Source organism: Gorilla gorilla, chromosome 12 (assembly GCF_029281585.2).
Source record: "Gorilla gorilla gorilla isolate KB3781 chromosome 12, NHGRI_mGorGor1-v2.1_pri, whole genome shotgun sequence".
In the NCBI taxonomy this organism is placed as follows: Eukaryota; Metazoa; Chordata; class Mammalia; order Primates; family Hominidae; genus Gorilla; species Gorilla gorilla.
In genome coordinates this window covers 124,736,764-124,757,365 of record NC_073236.2, presented here as the reverse complement: position 1 = coordinate 124,757,365, position 20,602 = coordinate 124,736,764, and the positions used below count along the sequence as shown (strand labels likewise).

General features: G+C 44.3%; 1 protein-coding gene and 1 long non-coding RNA gene across 3 annotated transcripts in view; one reads left to right on the top strand and one right to left on the bottom strand.

Annotated features, from left to right (window-relative positions):
• The first annotated feature begins 2,359 nt into the window (after window positions 1-2,359).
• Window positions 2,360-14,284, top strand: LOC129531784 (uncharacterized). Its single transcript, XR_010130054.1, has 4 exons — window positions 2,360-2,545; window positions 3,039-3,187; window positions 11,608-11,700; window positions 14,043-14,284. It is a non-coding gene; the product is annotated as an uncharacterized lncRNA (long non-coding RNA).
• Window positions 9,241-20,602, bottom strand: part of NBAS (NBAS subunit of NRZ tethering complex) — a 394,628-nt gene continuing 383,266 nt past the window's right edge. For both annotated transcript variants that reach the window (XM_004028860.5, XM_063696053.1), the window contains exon 52: window positions 9,241-9,651. In XM_004028860.5, the coding sequence (XP_004028909.2) occupies window positions 9,376-9,651 (276 nt within the window). In that variant the 3' untranslated portion in view covers window positions 9,241-9,375. The remainder of the gene's footprint in view (window positions 9,652-20,602) is intronic.

Below are 20,602 nucleotides of genomic sequence, written 5' to 3'. Positions count from 1 at the left end.
GGTGCTCTTGAAATGTCACTTGGATGAGCAAAAGCCCTGTCATGACAACTGGGAGCAGGGAGAACTGAGGAACATCATGGAAAGAAGAAGGGGTCTGGACTGGAAATGCCCGGCTCTCATTCCCAGCATTGCTGCTTGTGACTAGGTGACCCTGCGCGTGTCACTTAGCCTCCCTTGCCGCTGTGTCCTCCTCTGTAAAATGAACGTAAGAGTATCACATTATTGTTTTGAGAATCCAAGGCCAAGCATGCGCCTTGTAAACTGTGTTTGCAGGAACAATATGAATAGTCCTGCTCCTAGTCCCGGGCTCTGGCCACTCTGCACGTTAGGGGAGAATGGGGACAGTGCCCAAGGGAACCGGGGGGACTTTCTGGACCCGGTGGCTGCCCTACCCTGCAAGGCCATCCCGTGCACTGATTCCAATGACCTTATTCCCTTAGGATGGACCAGCTCAAGGCCTCCTCCAGGACCAAGAGTCCTGAATGAAACAGCAATTACCCTTTTCTGATAAACTCTCTGGCCCCTACAACTCATAGCTCCATGGTGAACAGACAGCAGGAGAGCTGGCTGTGGGATCGCGTTGCCATGGCAACTCCTGCAGGTGTTCCTGAAAGGAATGACAAGGCCACGGGGTTGGGGTTGCTTTTCTCTCCCTTTCGGCAAGCCTGGAAGTGAGAAAGGTCACAGGGTGAGAGAGGCCTCCTAATGCCAGCAGACACAAAGGCCCCTGCCTGGGGTTACACAGCCAGTAAATGACAATGCTGAGGCTGCCATGGAATCTGCTCTTCCTCCTGACAGCAGAACTGGAGAAGATGGTGTCTTTGCTGCATAAGCCTCCCATTCCTCCTTCGCTGGGTTTCCAGTTACCTGTTCTCTAAAGGGGATTCAATCAGGGCAGCTGCGAAGCCCCAGACATCCAACTCCTCTCCCGCTCCTTCTGGTAGAAGAGCCTTCCTCCCTCAGGGCTGCAGACCCAGCCAGAGTCGGGGCCCAGGATTTAGCAGTGAAGGTGGGGCTCGACTTTCCTCACCTTTCCTCTTTCCTCTTTGGTGGCTGAGTCATGAGGATGTGGCTCCAGGGCTCCAGGTGGCCATGTGCCCTGCCACGTGGAGAACGCCCTTCTGGAGGGGGAGACTGAAACCAGCAGGCACAGAAATGGGGGCGGTTGGTCAGAGAGAATCTTGGGTAGACATCTCAGTCCCCTAACCCAGTGTTCCCAGAGGCCCCCTGCACCCTGCTGTCTGTGGCTGGTTGTGAGAGTAAACAATTGCCCCTTCCAGAGTCCTCCCATTGTTGTCCTCTGTCAACAGGACCCACATTTCTCCACCTCCCATGCTACCTAAGGCTTGGTGTAGGTGGGCATCACTGCCCTTCTCTTGGGGAATCTTCCACCCCTTTGCTCTTGGGGCTTGAAAGCCTCTGCCCTTCAGAAGAGAAGAGGCATCAGAAACAAGTAGGGAGGAATCTGGGCATGCCAGTAGGGACAGAGGGCCTTCGGTTTGCACTCCCAGGATCTCCATTGAAGGTAGGAACTCTGGCTACTAAGGCCCTGTGCGTTCACCAGTTAAGATGTCTTTCATAGACTTCATCACAGCTCAGGCCTATGCTGTCCAGAGCCCAGAATATTACCCCTGGGAGAGCTTGTCATAGAACAATCCCATGTTTGGGATAGACGAAGATTATGAACGAGGTGTTATGATGCTGACTACTGCTCAAAAACTGCAAGCCTAGTATATACATACAAAAGAGTAGCATTCAGCCTTCAAAAGGAGGGACCATCACATGTTACAACATGGATGAAACTTAAGAACACTGCTAAGTGAAATAAGCCACACATAAAAGAAGAAATACTTTATGATTCCACTGGTTCTACTTATGTGAAATACCTACAGTAGTCCAATTCATAGAGATGGTAGCATGGTGGTTATTAAGGGCTGGGGGGAGGAAAGAATGGGGGAGATGTTTAATGAGTGTAGAATTTCAGTTTTGCAAGATAAAGTTCTGGAGATTGGTTGCACAGCAACGTGAATATTAATACTTAACAGTACTGAACTGTACAGTAAGAAAGGGTTAAACTGGCAAATTTTATGTCATGCATTTTTTACCAGTCATACACACACACACACACGCACGTGCGCGCGCACACACACACACACACACACACACACTGCTTGGAACAATGGAAACAGTAGGGATTTTAGTCTGAGAAACCATGGCTTGAAGTCTCAGTTCTGCCACCTACTGGCTATGCAATTTGGGGATATTGTTTCATCTCTGTGAGCCTCACAATGCTCTGTAAGATGCATTTCAAAAATCTAGCAATAAGATTATTGTGAAGATTAGCTATATTGCATGTTATGTACAAAGCAGGCACCAATCCAGACAGGATGTAAAAGGCTTTGATTATCATGCTAAGGAGCTTATCCTGTGGATCATGGAGAGCCGTTCAAGGGCTTTAAGTTGGCGATGACAAGGTTAGAGTTCTGCTTTAAAAAGATGGCTCTGGTGATTGCAGGGAGGAGATCCTGGAGTGGAGAGACGAGAGGTAAGGAGACCAGGTAGAAAATGCCAGGTTCAGATGAACACCGGGGTCTCAGGGACTCTTTCCACAGTAGTAGACAGGGCAGCTTAAGAAGGCATTCAAAAAGACAGGACTTGGCCGACATACTGGGGTGGCAGGCGATGAGAGAGAGAGGCTCAAAGATGCTTGAGCAAGACCCCTACGCATGGACACACCTGTGGACGCAGCAGGGAGGCTTAAGGGACACCCCGGGGCTGGGAGGAGACACATCTTGGCTCATAGAAGAAGGAGATTTCAGACAACTAAAGCTGCTGCCCCAGGAACAAGCTGCTTTGTGAGACAACCTTGGCAGAGAATGCAGGACCTGCCAGGTAACTGAGCAAGCAGTCCCAGTGCGGGGGTAGGCAGGAGGCTGAACCAGGTGATCACCCAGGGCCCCTTCAATCCACAATCTCTGATTGCCTGCACCCCACAAGGGAATCCCCCATTGACCAATCTCTTCCTATTTTCTTTCCAGGGAGAGTTTGCAAGGATTAAATTGTGGCACACAGATTGAGCTCAGACAGATGTTTGTTTAAGTATGGGGGAAACTGGAATTTCTACCAACTGTGTGAGGTCAGCTGGGATAAGGAAGTCTTTTTCTAAACAGGAACATCCATTCTCAGGGTAAGGATGATAAAAGTTCTATTTCAGTAAGAAGGTAACATGAAAGGGTTCAGAGAACTATTTTGCCTAACAGATCCTGGATACATGGGGTGGATTATCCATTCTATACAAGGAGATAACTGGATGCTGCCTCTCTGGCTGTGGTCAATCCTTTATCCAAGTGCATGGTCATGGAGACTATTAGCATAGTCGAAGAAAGACTGAATTCTTAAGGAGTGTGGAGTTGTGCAAAAGTTGGGCTTTGGAATCAGAATGATGTGAGTTCAAATCCTGACTCTCACTCTCAGGGACACCTTATGCAAGTTTATTAACCCCTCTCAATTGGTTTTCTCATATATAAGTGGGGGATACTATCTGTTTCCCTTGCTGGAGTGGTTCGTGGCTAACCGCTAACGTCTATGAGAGACTTTGAACACATATAGGCGCTCAGTATAGTGCACCTTATTTCATTGCTAGTACTAGCAAAGAGCAAAATGTTTCCTGGTTAAAGCAAAGGTGACATAAAAAAATGAGCTAAAATCAAATTGACCAAATGTCAGGAGGATGTCTTTTCCTGTCTCCTGGGAGAAAGTAAGTTTTAAGTAACAGGACAAACTTGGGAAAAGAGAGATGAAGGAAGCAAGCATGGCATGGAGAACGCTAAGTAACCAGTACTGCTGAGGAGAACTTCAAGTGTCCAGAAGAGAAAGTTCACCCCTTTTCTAAGGCAGAAGCAGGCCAAGTTTGCAAAGCACTTCCGTCCTGGCTACACGGTGGCCTCCACACCTGAGCCTGGGCTGTTTCACCCCGGGCCTGCACCTCTGCATCCAGATGGGGGAACTTGCAGTGGCTTGAGCTCCACCCAGCCAGGGCAGCTTTTCTCAGGCATGAGGAGATCCACCTAAGTCTCCTGATTTGCAAACCAAGTGGTTGCTGTCCTCCCAGAAAGTCAGAACTCTAAGGGTCCTGATCTCTCAAGCAGCTCAGGCGTAGTAGGGAGTCCTTGAAAATTCAAGTGTCAAAAGAGATAAACAGAGCACAAGAGGGAGATTAGGGACGTCACCTTAGGATTTTAGAGTCTACTTCCTGACCACACCACGTGCAGATGGTCCATACCTGTAGTCTACCTTCCCTCAGTGTTCCTCTCCTCCAGCCATTCCCCTTATCTTCAAGTTCCCTTTCTCTCCTCCTGACACTATTGTTGTTTGAGCCTAACAACAGTAGAGAGGTGTGGACAGAAAACAGATACAGAGAAAGCCAAATAAAGTTGCTTAAAGTCATATTAGCCAGGCCAGCTCTCAAACCCAGATCCCTGACTCCAATCCAGTGTTTTCTTCCAAACAGCCCTGCCTCCGCAACAGGCGCGTTGTTTGTCGAGACAACACGAATCCCATCTGCCTGCCTAAGACTGACCCATGGCCGAGGAGAAATTCCAGTGTGGCTCCCTCCCCTTTCACTAGTGAAGCGTCAGGATACCCCCAGCTTCAGAACCCCCCTAGGTCATCTGAACCACACATCCCAGCTCCCTCATCACCTGACCATTGCTGAAGGCTGGTTTTGGAAATCTTCGTCTTGCGCCTGGAGGCAGCTTTCCAGAACTCTGACAGCCACCGTGGGAGGAGAAACTCACACTCAGTAGTCTAACACCAGCATCAAAGTCAGAGTTATTTTTCATTTTGCTAGCAATAGTTTGATGTGCCTGATTCCTGTCTCACAGCTGTGAGCAGGTTGCCACACCAAAGCTCTCCAGTTTGCAGTGGTAGTCGCAAGTCTAAGAACTCTGGATTCATTAGAACAAAAGGAAACCAAGCCTTCCTTCTCGTATCTACCGCTACTGGTGGAGAGAAAACCCACAATATGGGTACTCAAACAAGAAGCCTCCTTTTCTCCCTTTCAAGCTCTGGAACACCCATTCGTTCATTTTCCTATTTTCTCATTGTATGTGCCATCTTCAGTTTATAATGAGTTTGAAGTTATTAAGAAGAAATACTGAATTCCCAGCTGTTGGAGCTAAATTAGACTACTGAGCTGCTGCATTTGCAGCTAACTGGAGAAAAATGCAGGCTCTCTCCAAAGAACAGGGCAAACTTGCATTTGAATGTTCTTCTGCTACATTTATCATAATGAGTTTTCTTTCCAAAAAGATAAGACCCAGTTTTCAAGGTGAGGGGAAACAACAGATCTCGTGCCACGGGCCCGCTGCTATTCAGACCCCGGGAGCTGCGCTGACTGGGAAAACGACCTCCACTCCAGATCTAAATCTAGCTGCAGGTTAAAGAAGCAATGGGACTTCTCAACTCTTTTAAAAATTGGGTCCCTTCTTTTTAAAGCCAGCTCCTGCACACTCTCGCATGTGAGAACAGGGCAAAGAGAAGTGGAGTTGAGAGATCCATCACTTTCCAAGCCAAGTCCAGTATCCCCAACTTCCCAGCAGGCCTTTCCAGAGTGGGACTAGAAGGGAGAAGGGGGTCAGATTTGGATCCTTTCATTTTCCCTGTGTGTTTGTGAGGGAAAGGCAAGTGGGCAGAGACATGGCCAACAAGAGATAAGAAGCCAGTTACATAAACCCTGCTCTCCTGACTGGCTCTGGTTAAGCAGCTCTTGGGGATCACCCCTAGACATTCTGACTGAATGGGTCAGACTGGGAGGGACTCAGGGACTCGGGCTTCAATCTGGGTTACACTTTCCTTGGGTGATTCTGATATGTAGCCATGACTGGTAACCACTGGGCCAGATGGACTTCAAAGTGAATCCTAACACTTTGGAAGTCCCTGACTCAATCTTATTCTAGTAACCTAAGTGATGCCATAATAATCATTGTCTACAGAGAATGTTAATGGTGATCAAATCTGCATACACCTTCTGGAAAATCTGGGGTATGAGGGGAGGTTTGGATGAAGGGTCCCACGTCTTATTCTGTGAGAAACAGGGGAGTTCAGACACTTCAGTATTACAACTTTTTTTTTTTTTTTGAGACAAGGGTCTTGCTCTGTTGCCCAGGCTGGAGTGCAGTGGTGCAATCTCGGCTCACTGAAACCTCTGCCTCCCAAGTTCAATTGATTCTCGTGCCTCAGCCTCCCAAGTAGCTGGGATTATAGGCATGCGCCACCACGCCTGGCTAATTTTTGTATTTTTAGGAGAGATGGGGTTTTGCCATGTTGGCCAGGCTGGTCTTGAACTCCTGGCCTCAAGTGATCTGCCCACTTTGGCCTCCCAAAGTGTTGGGATTACAGGCGTAAGCCTCTAAGCCCGGCCCAGTACTAAAACTCTTGAACAGAACAAAGATAGAGTGTGCCCTTTGGGAAGGCAGGGACATCAGCTAACAATTAGAAAAAGTCACATTTCATGATCTCCCTCGGCCATGATATTATCGGTCCCTAAACAGAAAAGGGAAATGGGAAATAGAGCAGAGTGTGTCATTCAAATGCCCTCCAGGATGTCCACCAGGTTCCTCAGCAGAGGGACCTAGAAGTGCTGTGATGAGTTAAGTTAACACAGCACTGGGCCAAGGGTTACATACCTGGGTTTGCATTGTGGTTCCATTACTTACTAGCTTTGTGACCTTGAGAAAAGTACTTATTAATTAGTAACTTAAGCATTATTAGCCCTAGTTATGGGTGAGAAAACTGAGGCTCAGAGAGAGAGGCCTCCCAGTGCTCGCACTTCGGCTATCTGACTTCAGAGGCTCTCACCCTGCACTGGCTCACCCTGGGGGCCGCGTCCCAGGAAGCAAAGCTATAGAATCTGAGTGTGAGTGAGGGCCAGGGCAGCCCTTGCTTATTCTGATTTGTTTTCAAAGAGAAAGGTTTGGGATAACTGATAGGAACTTTTAACTGTAAGCAAGACAACATATCATCTTACTCCTTCATCTAACATTTATGGTTAACATTCTCAACACCAGCACAAAGAGGAACGCAGCGTTCTAGAGAATTTTTCCAACTGGCGTGATTCTTGAGTGAATTATTTGTTGTTCCTTCTTTTTCTTTTCCCCCCTCCCCGCCGCCCACAGAAACTGCTCAAACCTTTTAAATTTGGTTTCTAGTAAACGAGGATGTGAGTCAAAGCCATGGAGCTTCCAGGAGAGAATCCCTTCCTCATAAGCATTGTGGGGCTGGGGGACTGGAATGTGGAGCCCCCCAGTCCTCTGCTGTCCTTTGTGCAGTCACTCCAGCCCTCTGGGCCTCAGTCTACTAATCCATAAAGTCAGGGTGTCATACTAAATGACTTCTGAGATCTGTAATACTGCAATTTGAAGAAAAAGGTCTCAGGAGGGATTCTGTTATAACAGACTGTGTTTCTCAGAATATTGCTCACTCAATGTTTTCATTCACCTGAAATGATGCAGGCTAGCTGCAAGGTTACAGAAAACCCATTACTAGTAAGCATGCTGCCTGGGAGTGGCTTGACCCACACCATCGGACATAGGCGGTGGCATCAGAGTTCTAGGAGGCTTTTTTGGCCGCGTGGGTCTGTCTGGACAGGTGTTACCTAATTTGGGAGAAATATGGTGTCCTCTTTCCTGTGAAGTATGCTAGAGGCTTGTGCAGGCCATTCCCAAATTCTAGGTGCTACTGAATTGGGAAAGGAACTCAATCTTGGGGTAGACAGTTGGTGGGAGGTCAGGGGAGTGAGCAATTACATAATAAGTCTCCTCCAAAGATGACCAAAACTTTCATCAGAGGACTCTGCAGCTCTGCAGCTACATTTAGAGGAGCGGAAATGAGGTGAAGCCAACGATGATGGTGATGATAAACTATAAGGCAAAGCGATGTTATTCTTAAATAGATGGGGAACCCAACCAGGTTGTGTGTAGGGCACTGGTGGGAGTGGGGGGGACAGGGGGAGGTGTGGAGATGAGGCTGCCCAATACACTGTATGTTAAAGACCACCAGAGAGCCCCGTTACATTCAGCCTGCTGGCTTTGACAGAGCAATGCAGAAATTGATCCAAGGTAGCCTTTTCACATGACTTAACCTTGTGCAAATTACTCCCTATAACAATGATGTAATATCATCTCATCTACCTAGACTAAACCTTCCTATTAATACACAGCCACTCTCCCTCCCTCCAAATTATTTCTTGGGGCAGAGGTAAAAGACCAGCATGCCTTAGTGTAGATGGATACCTCCAACAGCCCCCTGGTCACTCTGTAGGTGTGGATGCTCTCCCCCAGGCTGTGCCTCGGCTGCTGCTGTGGCTTCGATAAGGTGTGAGTCTCAGGGGCGCGAAGTCTAGAGCCTCCACCATCAAGCACATACCTCTGTGGTGGGGGCAGGTGCCAGCAAGCTATGCCCTGGGACCCTTATCCTCCATCACAGGGAACACCCCTTGTGTGAGAGGTTTTCCTAAGGGTGTTGCTATTCACACCCTTGCTATGATTGGCTGTATGCACATCAGTGAACCCTAAGATGCCAATCCCACCTGTGATAAGTGTGCATGCTGGCTCTGTTCCCCCACCCACCTGCCTATGTACGTTTATGGACATGAAATGTGTCAACCTGAACATGTTGATGCTGATAAATTTTGAAGGCCTCTAATCAGACAGCAATCATGTATTGGTCCTGATCATCTGGCTATGCCCTGAAGGTCATAATTCATATACTGTGACACTAGTGAGTGGGACAGACAGTTAATATTTCTTCAGCTCTGGCTGTGTATCTGATAGAGCCTCACACACACAACCCCACATAATACTTACCAACTTTACGAGACAAATAATGCCACCCTTATTTTTCTACAAAACAGACTTAGGTTCAAAGAGGTGGAAGAATTTGCCCGAGGTCATTTAACTAATCTGAGACTTGAGTCCAGGTCCACCCTCCCTCCACCCATGACACCTGCCTTGACCACCAGGCATTCTGCACACTCCCTCCCTTCCTAATGCCACCCTATCCACCACCACATCCAACTTGCTGAACCACAGTTGTGGACACATTATAAACTGAATTCTATCCAGAAAAGGCAGGTTGAAATAAAAAAGGAGGCTGGGAAGGAAGAGTCTCTTAGTCAATAAGAAAGTATGTTCACCAGTCAGTACAAGAAAGAAAAAAAAGGTTAAAAAAGCAGCAGCTTGCTCATCGTTTCCATACAGTTTTATTTGCAATTTGTTAGGACCACGGAGAACAATCGGCAGATACACATGTTGCTTCTGGGAACAGCATTCAACTCCAGATGCTTTTTCTGCTAAGGAGCAGGGCCACAGGCGGCCCTCACACCCAGTGCTGTGCTGCGCGGAGGGCTGTACTGAAGGTTCTGAAGGCCCGGTGAGTCCCCCTCACGGCCAGAAGGAGAGACCCGGCTTCAGCTTCATGGCCGGCCTCCCGCAGGTGTCTGCCCAGCTCCTCTGCATCCCAGCGCCCTTGCTGGAGGCTAGCCAAGAGGTGGTCAACAATACGTGGATAGAAGGGAGTGGAGACACACTTCACCAGCAGCTTGGCATCCAGGAGCAGGGAAAGAAGTTCTTGGTCACAATTGGAATCATTCACCTTCAAGAAACAAGACAGGCAGAGCGTGAGGGGGTGTTTGCTTTGTTCGCCTCCCCCTTGGATCCCTCGCTCTCCACTGGGCTGCCTTCATCATCATTCATGCCCTGGCCTGGGTTTAAAAGCGTGTGTGGGTCACGAGCACCTCTGAGGCAGGTCACAGATTGGGATGACAGACGGGGCTCCTCTTAACATAAGAAGACACAAGAACCCCACTGCAATCATCACTACAGCTTCCAGATACTGGGTGCCAGAAACTATTCAACACTGGACCAGCATTTCTTCACCAAGGCCTTCTGACTCAACCCCGTGACTGGCACGTTTACCTCCCAATTGACAGATAAGGAAACTGAGGTGTAGCAACTTTGCTTAACATTGTAACCAGTTGTAGAGCCAGATTGTAAATTTGGGTCAATCTTGATATCAAGTCTGTGCTCTTAACAACCACGTTTACTGTTTCATTTGTACTTTCACTGTGATCCACATTCTTTAATGCTGTATCTTTCTTGAATATAAATACACATGAAAAACATTTTTTTGGAACAAGAAAACCTTTTTTGTACTCCATTGAGAGAAGAGTATGTCCCTCAAGCCCACTGACACGAGTAAGATAACCAACAGTGGGGTTTTAAACTATTTTTGCTTCAGCCTCTAGGAAGCTCAGTACCAACCTTGCCTTTTAAAAAATGGTTTCATAGGTTCTTTCAGTTTGCATATTCTCTTTCTCCCTGGTCTTGTCTTCTAAATATATGTATTATTTTCAATATTTTTTTTAAAGAATCAAGTCCACACTGATCACACTATCAAAATTCGGAGCTTCTCACTTACATTGGGGTATCATAAAACAGATTCCTGACAGGCTTTTCTTAACATTACTGTGCATTTTTAATAATTTGGATTGTAGGACTCTCAGAAATAATGTCAAAGCCAATTAACTAACGTTTAGACCAACTATATTCTGCAATTGTACACAATGTGCTCTTCCTGCATGTTCTGTGACAAGGAAGAAAGGCTATTGAAGATGCGAAGGTCAACTGTGTCTACCTGTCTACTGACTGCGAGAATTAAAGCAAGAGAAGTACTGAGAATAAAATCCTGCCCACTATCGGATAGCGTGAATCCTTCCTACTACCCACAGGGGTCATTCAGAACCCAATGTAAACGTCACCTCCAATGCCATCTTCTTGCTGACATTTTCTTTAACTCTCTTGGCCAATACTTAGGAGTATGACCAAGGATTCCTCCTTCCTCCATACTCCCAAGATGCCTGAGATCTGCCTCTTCATGCTGTATGATAAGTAATTTTATTTTATTTATTTATTTTTTGAGATGGAGTTTTACTCTTGTTGCCCAGGCTAGAGTGCAGTGGTGCAATCTCGGCTCACTGCAACCTCCGCCTCTTGGGTTCAAGCGGTTCTCCTGCCTCATCCTCCCAAGTAACTGGGATTACAGGTGCATGGCACCATGCCTGGCTAATTTTTTGTATTTATTAGAGATGGTGTTTCACCATGTTGGTCAGGCTGGTCTCGAACTCCTGACCTCAGGTGATCCACTCACTTTGGCCTCCCAAAGGGCTGGGATTACAGGCGTGGCCACTGTGCCCGGCCTGTATGATAGTAATTTGTATGTCTGTCTCCCTTACCGACTCGGAAATTCTTGAAGGCACAGAAGTTTTATCACTTTTACATTTCAGCTCCCCATTTCATTAACATTTGTAAATGGCTGAGTGAACCTACATTATGAAACTTTGTCACATTTTTGTAAACTGCACAAGTACACGATAAAGACCCTACCTCTCAGAGAGACTGAATAGAACTAGACTCCAGAACAGAAGACCCTCTCTGCAAACCCTCAGTGTCTTTTCTCCAGCCTCCCATTTCATGAACACTTGTACAGCCCACCTTTGACCCAAAACACTTAGGTTGAACTCCAGGAATTTACCTTTGTTTTTGTTTTTAGGAGCTAGATGACAGAAAAAGCCACCGGTTCAATGGACTTGCTTTTGTGCTGGAAGGGGCACGGAGCTTTGACTTCTCCTCGCTGGGGCTGCCTGTGAGTTCTGAATGCCTTCTTTCCATCCCACTTCTCTCCCTGTCTCTTCATGCCTAGCAAACAAGAGTCTCAACCCCACAGAGCTCCTGCCCTCAGCAGCACGGTGTCCACGTGCCAGAACCCTGAGAGGCCCTTGAAGTCTTCAGACATCCCTTCAAGACAGTTCTCACCTCCTCTGACAGAGGCAGGTTCAGTGAGGTCAAGTGTGATACAGTTGCTCCATGGTGGAGTGGCCTAGAAGCCCGTGTCTCGGCCTAGTTTACTTGTTTATTGTTTGTTTCCCTCCAGAACACAAGATCCTATGGAGCAGAGATCTTGTCTCTTCTGTTCACCCCTGTATCCCCATGTCCAGAATGGGTGGCCACATGCTAGGAGCTGAGCAAGATTTGTGGAATGAATACCCAAGCGAATGAATCACTCCAAAGCTCACATTCTTTCAGTCTGTGTGGCTGCCTCCAGCCACGTGCATGCACATGCTAATGCGTGCACACACACAGGGCATCTGAGTTACTGTATGTGTTATCTTGGTTCATCCTTCAAAACAAAGAATCCCCCTGCCTAACCCTGCAGGAGAGAACAGTGTGTGCCAGGATGCTACAGGCACATGTTTGATAAGATGCACAGATAAAAGGCTCAGAATCTGAACACTGCAGGGCAATACTTTCTTTGTTGCCCTGAATACGTCTTCTACGCTGGGACACCTTTATTATTCTTTCAGTTTACTCACTAACCCTCCCTCTGGGAGCCCAACAGTCTCCTAGAGAGGTAGTGATGGATTCTTCCAGCCTGAGGAAGAGACAGGGGTTCTGTTAACGCCTGCGGCTGCTGCTGCTCTCATTCCCTTCATAGTTTGTGTTTCTATCCAGTGCAACCAAATCCTTCCCGTGTTTCTGGCTGGATACACCCAGCTTTTCAGAAGCTGCTCACATTCTGGCAGGGAGGGCAAGGGGTGGGGAAGGGCAGGGTAGGCTGTCTTTTCTCCAAAAGCCTGCTGCTTGCCGTCTTGGCTGAGAATGCCTAAGGCTAAAGACACAGAAATGAAATGCATGCTTCCTTCCCCTTGGCCCCGGCCCACTCAGAGGTTCCCTAAAGAACGATAAAGGTCTGCCTTTGCTGACCTGCATTGAGCTTGGGCAGTGAGCAGGGAAAGGTTGGGAGGAATTTTGGGTTTGGCTTCAGATAAAATCAAGTGCTGGAAACACAGGGTGGGTGACTTTATCTTATTTCCTTTCTCTGACATTCTACCTGGGCCTGGCTCTTTGCAAGAAATACAGAATGGCCAGAGTATACTTTAAGATTGTCAGCCGCACGGAAAATACTGCATAGATAATTTTTCTGTGCGTATTTGGGAACAACATAGAAAATGAAAGAAGAAAGAAAGAGATGGCCTTTGTAATGACCCATTCCAACAAGTACATTTTAAAGAGTCGTCTAAGGTTCAGAGAAGGAACAGGTCATAGACAGCCAAGATGTTCCTTTCTACATATCAGGGCACCAAGGCCAGACTGAATCCTTCCCATCAGCACAGCCGAGTGCTGGGTGTCCTGTCCCAAAGCACTCTCCAACACTGTGACGTCAGCACCACACTGCTGAGTTGCTGGGTTAATTTGTTAAGCCTCAGGTTGTCTTTGTTTTTTCTTGTTTTTGACTAAAATTTGTACTAAACATACTAAAACTTTAGTATTATCTGCCACAGAAGCTTGGTACTCTCTGACCATGCATTATTCATTCTAACCTACTTTTTCTTTTTAAGATAAAAATAAAAAAGTGGAAATAGTTGGAAAAAACCATGCCACCTTCTTGCTGACATTTTGTTTTAACTCTCTTGGCCAAGCTGATTCCTCCTTCCTCCATACTCCCAAGGCACCTGAGGTCTGGCTCTTCAGGCTGTGTGACAGTAATTTGTATGTCATCCATGTTTGGGTCACCACAAGAGAATTATTTCACCCTCCTTTCCTCTCCAGTAACTGTCCATGTGCATAGATTTTTTTTCCCACAATTAATCGTATGATATTTGTATTCTATTTTTCTCATTATATGCTAAGAATTTTTAAATTGTTTTTTACATAGTTTTCAGTCTTAAACATTTTAATGGCTGCAAAATAGTTGTTATAAGTTATTTGACCTCTATAAATATTTCAGCCATTTTCAGTTGTCTGATGTTACTGACACACTACCATGAATGTTTTTTGCACATACTTTCTTCTTCATCGAAATGATCTGCATAGGACAAGTCACCAGGGGAGGTATCACTGCAGTGTTACAGGCTGAACTGTGTCCCGCACAAATTCGTATGTCGAAGCCCTTACCCTCAGTACCTCACAATGTGACTTTATTTACAGACAGGGACTTTAAAGAGGCAATGAAGGTAAAATGAGGTCATTAGGATGGACTCCGATATAACCGGTGTCCTTACAAGAAGAGAAGACAGGACACGCACACAAACCGAGGGTCAGCCATGTGAGGACAGTGAGAAGGCGGCCGTCGACATGCCAAGGAGAGAGGCCTGGGAAGAAACCAACCTTACACGTTGACATCAGACTTCTGGTCTCCAAAACTGTAGGAAAATAAATTTCTCTTGTTTAAGTCACTTAGTCTGTGGTACTTTGTTAGGGTAATATGAGCAAATTAATACATCACGCAAAGTATCTGAAACATTTTTTTGGTTCTAAATATGAATGTAAGCACAACCACATAATGATGTCAACTGTGCCAGCTTACAGCGGTGACATCAGCATGGGAATGCATCAGTGTCACATCATGAACTTCTCAGCTTTAGGTGTTAATATTTTGACAGGAAAAAATCACTTGCTAATTTAGGAGATATGTAATGGTACCTCAAGGTTGCTTTCATTTGAATTTATTTGCAAGAATGAATTTTTCCATAAATTTCCTATCATTTTTATTTTTTGTTGTGGGAAGAATCAATCATTCACTCATTTAGGAGAGTTATAACAGCTTCCCACTCTTTCACATGTGAAGGATTCTCTGTATAACTGAAATCTTAACCCTGATTTTTGTTATCATGAACATTCTAACCTATTGTTTACAGTTGTGTTTCGGTTGTTTTTTGTTGTATAGAAGTTTTACACTTTCATATTGTCAGGAAAGGATCTACTCCTTTATGACTTGTTCTATTGCTTTAAAACTCAGAACTTACAATTCCTCAAAGGAACTGATATGTTATTTTTATATTTTCTGACTTTTAACAACATTTGACTTTTAAATTGATCAGAAATTGACTTTGGTATATGGTCTGTGGAAAATCACACAGCCCTGCCAGTGGGTTGACTGGTGCTTAAGGGCATGAGAAAGAAAATATAGTCTGTCATTTTTGGATGCGGTTTGGATGTGAGAAATAAATATGAGACAAGCCCAGAGAATTAGTTGACTTAATTCCCCTGATCAAATAACTTTGAATTACAGTGAGAGATAGTCTGGTGCTATGAAAAGAAGACAGGCTTTTAGGTTAGAGACAAATTTCCAATCCTGGTTCTGTCACTAAACAACTGTGTGACCTTGTTCAGGACGATCTCTCTGAGCTCCAGTTTCCACATCAGAAATACACACTGTCTGTAAGGGTTGGGAATAATACAAGCTTTTAAGTGCCCAGCACAATGCCAAGTGCAGAGTCCAGGTTCAGTAAATAGCTGATGTTAATACAGGCAAACAAATCATGAGAAAAGGATTTTCTAGAAAGGGAAGGGCTTATATATATCAGAAGACGAGTAAAATGCTTGCTATCTCTGTCAGAGATTGTTTTTTGTGTGTCAGCAATTAATTTTTGAGAATAAATGATACTTTACAGATCTTGGGAAAGAAATCTATTAAAGCACAAAGCACTGCTGTCTTCCAAGCCATTAAAATGTTATCTGCTTAATTCCTCTTTCAACAATAGGTAATGAACCTTCTCTGATTTAAAATCTTTGATTTTATGGATCTATATCAAGCTAAGAGTAATTACAATAATGAGGAAAGCTGAAATTCCAGAAGCATAATGCATGCAGCCCCATTTCATTTGCTTTAAAGATTATTTAATACTATTTCACTGTTTACTTTAGGGAAACATATTTGTCTTGTTCTCATATATACTATTACTAATAAAAGTTATTAAAATATCAACCACAAGGGTAGAAAAATAAAAGGACAACGTAAGTATACGCTTGAGAAAAACACCTACAGATAATTTTTGTATTCTGTATTTACTTGAATATGATATGCAGTTTCCATTTTCTCAGCATACCATCAGTTTCACTCCTGGCACGGCACTTAATGGAATACTACTTCTGAAACCAAAACTACGACAAATCATCTGCTCACGATCTCACAACGAGACGGAGACAATCTTTGAAAATCCAAGCTTGATCACCTCTGCAACCAAACCCACATGCTGGATTTGAGGGCCCTGATCTGGCTAGTTCCACACGCTGTACCTACCTCCTTGCTACCTTCGTTAATTCTTTGTGTTATTATTTCATGTGTCAATCTCTCCATGAGATTATTCATTTAAGCACAGGGATAATAATATTTTATCGCATCTTTACAAACGTCTTATTCTTCACTTCATACACAGTGCCAGGCTGTGCACAATGCATGCCTGATATGTCTGTTCATACCAAGTAAATTAACCAACCACTAGTGCTGTTTAGGAATCCCAGGCTGACCGGCAGAGTGAGCTGCCTATTGCTGGACACATCCAGACAGGAGGTACAAGTCAGATCTCTGTATGTTCAGGTTAAAATGATAGAAATAAATAGACATACCCACAACTCTGAAACCTGGACAGAGTTAAAGGGGACCAAAGACAGGAAGGTTTCTCGGTTTTGTATAAATATGTCGATTCACACATGCATTTCTGAAAATCTTTATGGTTCTCCCCCCAGCTTGGACACTGGCCACTGTAAATAATGCTAGAAGGTTCTGGTGCCTTCATGGCAAGATTACAGGGGATAGGAATCACATTTATCAAATATGTGAAGGACTGTCACTGGAAGAAGGACATTAGTGATCTGAGAAAATCCCCAGGGCAGGACTGAGGTCAATGTGTTCAAGATAAGGGGATATAGGTTTCATTTAGGAGGTGCTCTCGTGTCATAATCTCACCCAAAATGGCACAGAGCCCCCTGCAGTGTTCAGCTGGAGCCTGGGAGAGTAAGTGGGCTTAAAAAGGAAGCACAGCTAGGCGAGTTGTTGGGCTAGGTCTGCTCTAGTGTTTTGCAGAGCTAATATTATATGCCTCAAGGTGCTTTCAACAACTTCATTCCTCTGTAGAAATAACCCTTTTCCAATGTAATAAAGCCTTCCTACTTACGTTAAAAGCAGAAGCATGGTGGAGTATAGACTTTGAACGTTAGGTCTGGGGTTTACATTTCAGCTTTGGCTGCTTACTAGCTGTGTGACCCCTGAGCCTCATGTTCTCATCTGTGAAACCAAAATAATAATATCTTCTCATACAATCATTAAGAAAAAAAGAGAATGTACCTATTATAGTACTTGGCAAAGAGGTGGGATTTGCAAGATGGTAATTATTGTCATCAAGGAGAAACCCTTAATTAGGTGCTGGAGGTCCTAAACACTTTTTATTTTTTATTTATTTATTTTTTTGAGACGGAGTCTCACTGCAGGCTGGAGTGCAGTGGCGCGATCTCAGCTCACTGCAGCTCCACCTCCCGGGTCCACACCATTCTCCTGCCCCAGACTCCCGAGTAGCTGGGACTACAGGCACCCACCACCACGCCTGGCTAATTTTTTGTATTTTTAGTGGAGACAGGGTTTCACCGTGTTAGCCAGGATGGTCTCAATCTCCTGACCTCATGATCCACCCTCCTCGGCCTCCCACACTGCTGGGATTACAGGTGTGAGCCACCGTGCCCGGCCAACACTTCTTTTATAACCCCATGAATTACTATTTTAATAGACAGCACAGTCCAGGACAACCCCTGGGATGAGGGGTTGCATAGAGGCATTGAGCAGTACCAAAGAGGAGGAAGCAATGAAGAGCACGAGCCGTTACAAATCGGGAATTACAAAATGGGAATTTTCAGTATACAAAGCCATTATGAATATGTATCTGCTTACTTTGATGAAACAAGTCAAGAGGCTTCCATCCAAACAGAAAATATTCCAGAGATGCGAGTCAAACACATCAGCAGCACTGCCCATCTTAGAGAGAATACGGTTTTGAAAGTGAGCTCTCAATTTTACTGAGAGTGATGGAGAAGGTAATCCAGAAGTCTATACCATGCAGGGTTTTAATTGTTCATCATCAATACAATCTCAAGGAAGGACTTTCCATTTCTGGCCCAGGAAAGAGGCTGTTGGCCATTTATAAAAGGTTACACGCACCAGAGGTCTGCAATTTCGGAAAAGCTTAGAGAAAGAAACGAGTACTACTGCTAGAGGAAAAGTCAGTACAATCTCTCGCATCAGCACTTAAGCATCATCCTTTTAACTGTAAATACCTATAAAGCTGTCAGTATCTTATAATGAATAGCAAAATAATACATGCTATCAGCAAACAAGTGGGGGTGTTTTTAAACTTGGATCTGCACACCATGCAGGAGAGACTGCTATCAACGGAGTGCCTCTGCCAGATGTTTTTCTTTTAATGTCAATAAGAGCTACTGTCAACAACCAATAAGGGGAAAAGTGAAGTTATTGATGAACTCAAGTGCCCTGCTAATGGACACGGTGAATAGCAAAATAAAAGCAACAAAAAGAAAGCAAAAGTTTTCTATTTTTCATTGCAATACCAAGGATGACTTAAAAACTGCTAGACATGAGTCCTGCCAAATGCCCACTGAAACTCTTCCCTTAGAAAAGTGTAACACAACCCTTTAATGGTGTTGGAAGAGCAATGATTAATTATAGTGATTTCATATTTTATTTATGTAGCATTTTAAAATGATACAATTACAGAGAACAGATTAGCAGTTGCCAGGGGTTGTTCAGGAGGTGGGGAGGAAGAAGGTGGCTGTGGCTATAAAGGACAGTATGAGAGATCCTTGTGTCTGGTACCTTGACTGCAGTTAGTGGTCACACGAAGTTACAGGTGACAATGTCACATGGAGACACACACACACACACACACACACTCAAGAGTGTCTGCAAAACTCATAAAATCTGTATAATGTTGACAGATTGAATCAATGTCAGCAACTGGGTCATAATATTACAGGTAAGTATCCCTTATCCAAAAAGCTTGAGCTCAGAAGTGTCAGTTTTTTCAGATTTTGGAATATTTGCATTATACTTACTTGTTGAGTATTCCTAATCAGAAAATCTGAAGTCTGGAATCTGAAATGTTCTAATGAGCATTTTCCTTTGAATGTCATGTTGGTGTTCAAAAGTGTTGAATTTGAGGCCATTTTGGATTTCTGGATTAGAGGTGTTCAACCTGTATACTCTAGTCATGAAAGATGTCACACTGGGGGGAACTGGGTGAAGAATGCGAGAGACCTTGCTATATCATTTCTTACAACTGAACGTGAATTTAAAATTATCTCAAAAAGTTAAAAAATGTTTTTAAAATGGAAAACTCTGTAAAACCTTAGCCTCTGGGGACTGCAAAAGGTCTTTTTGTGGGACACATTTTTAGGGCACAGATGGGCTAGCCTAATGTGAGCATTCAACTTAATGCAGAGATGTTACAGTTCAGTCTCATTACCGAATTTCTAAAAGGAAGGATCTGAATGGTAGGCAAGTGACTCATCTTAGCAGTTTATACCTGTGGCTTTGATTCTTGGATCTGAAGGGCACAGACGTTTCGTGCGCTATCATCACAACCACAGGCAAACTACTCACAGTCTGCAGAGCAGTTTCAAAACCACAGGCTTAGCACCATGCAGCACATCTAACGTGCAGATCAAAGTGTTACGGAAGTAAATCAGTGCCATATCAAAGGGACTTGGGCACTGCAGTGTTACCATTTAGTCATTTAGTTTCTTATTTTGATAGTTACTGTGTAGGTATGTGGGGGAAATGCTGTTGTGTGGGTAGTAAGATTAGTCAGCAGTTAGGGACCGCCTGTGCTAGTTGCAGTTCTGACAGATGCATTTGAGATAAAGAATCTTTAAAATGAAAACTGATACACTCTGCCCATGGAATCCAGGACTATATCAAGAGAGCTCCATGTATGATGAATATGGAAAGGCACTGTATAATACATCACTGTTTTATTCTCAAAGAGGCCCATGGCAAATTTTTGTGAGAATGCCTAACACAGTGTACGAGGGTGGGGAGGAAAAAAAATGCACTGAGAATATGCAGAAGTTTTCTCTTCTTACCAATTTCTTGGATTTATAAGAAAAAACTGGCTAAGAAAAAAACTCATTATAATTCTGTTTCATATAAATTCTCCAAGTTATTCAACTTTCATTTCAGCATAGATAGGTGGGAGGGCTACGGAAAGGCAAGTCCCCTTGATTCCCTACTTCAGTCAAGGTCCCAAAGAGGCCTTTGTTCTGATTAATTATTGGTGATCAGGTACGGTATTCACAAAACCCTTGCAGAAGCTTTTATATTATTTTAAAAACACATCTAAATGAATAAAGGCATTTGATTTTCTCATTTTATTCATAATGATTATTTCCAAATACAATTATATTCTGCTTTCTGTAACTACTTACATAATTTTCTGTATCCTTTGTCATTAAGCAAACTTTATATCAGTGATGTCTTTTCATCAACCTCTTCACTGTCTTGAGTAGCAAGCATATATCTCTGCTCTAGATTCTCCTTCCTTCTCTGGTCCCTAGAAGATATCCTGCCACATTTTTGTTTAAAAAAATAGCATGTATGTGTATATATACATATATATGTATATATACAATGTAAAATTACATATGTGTGCATGTATGTGTATGTGTATAGTGTACATACTCAAACAGACACACATACACTT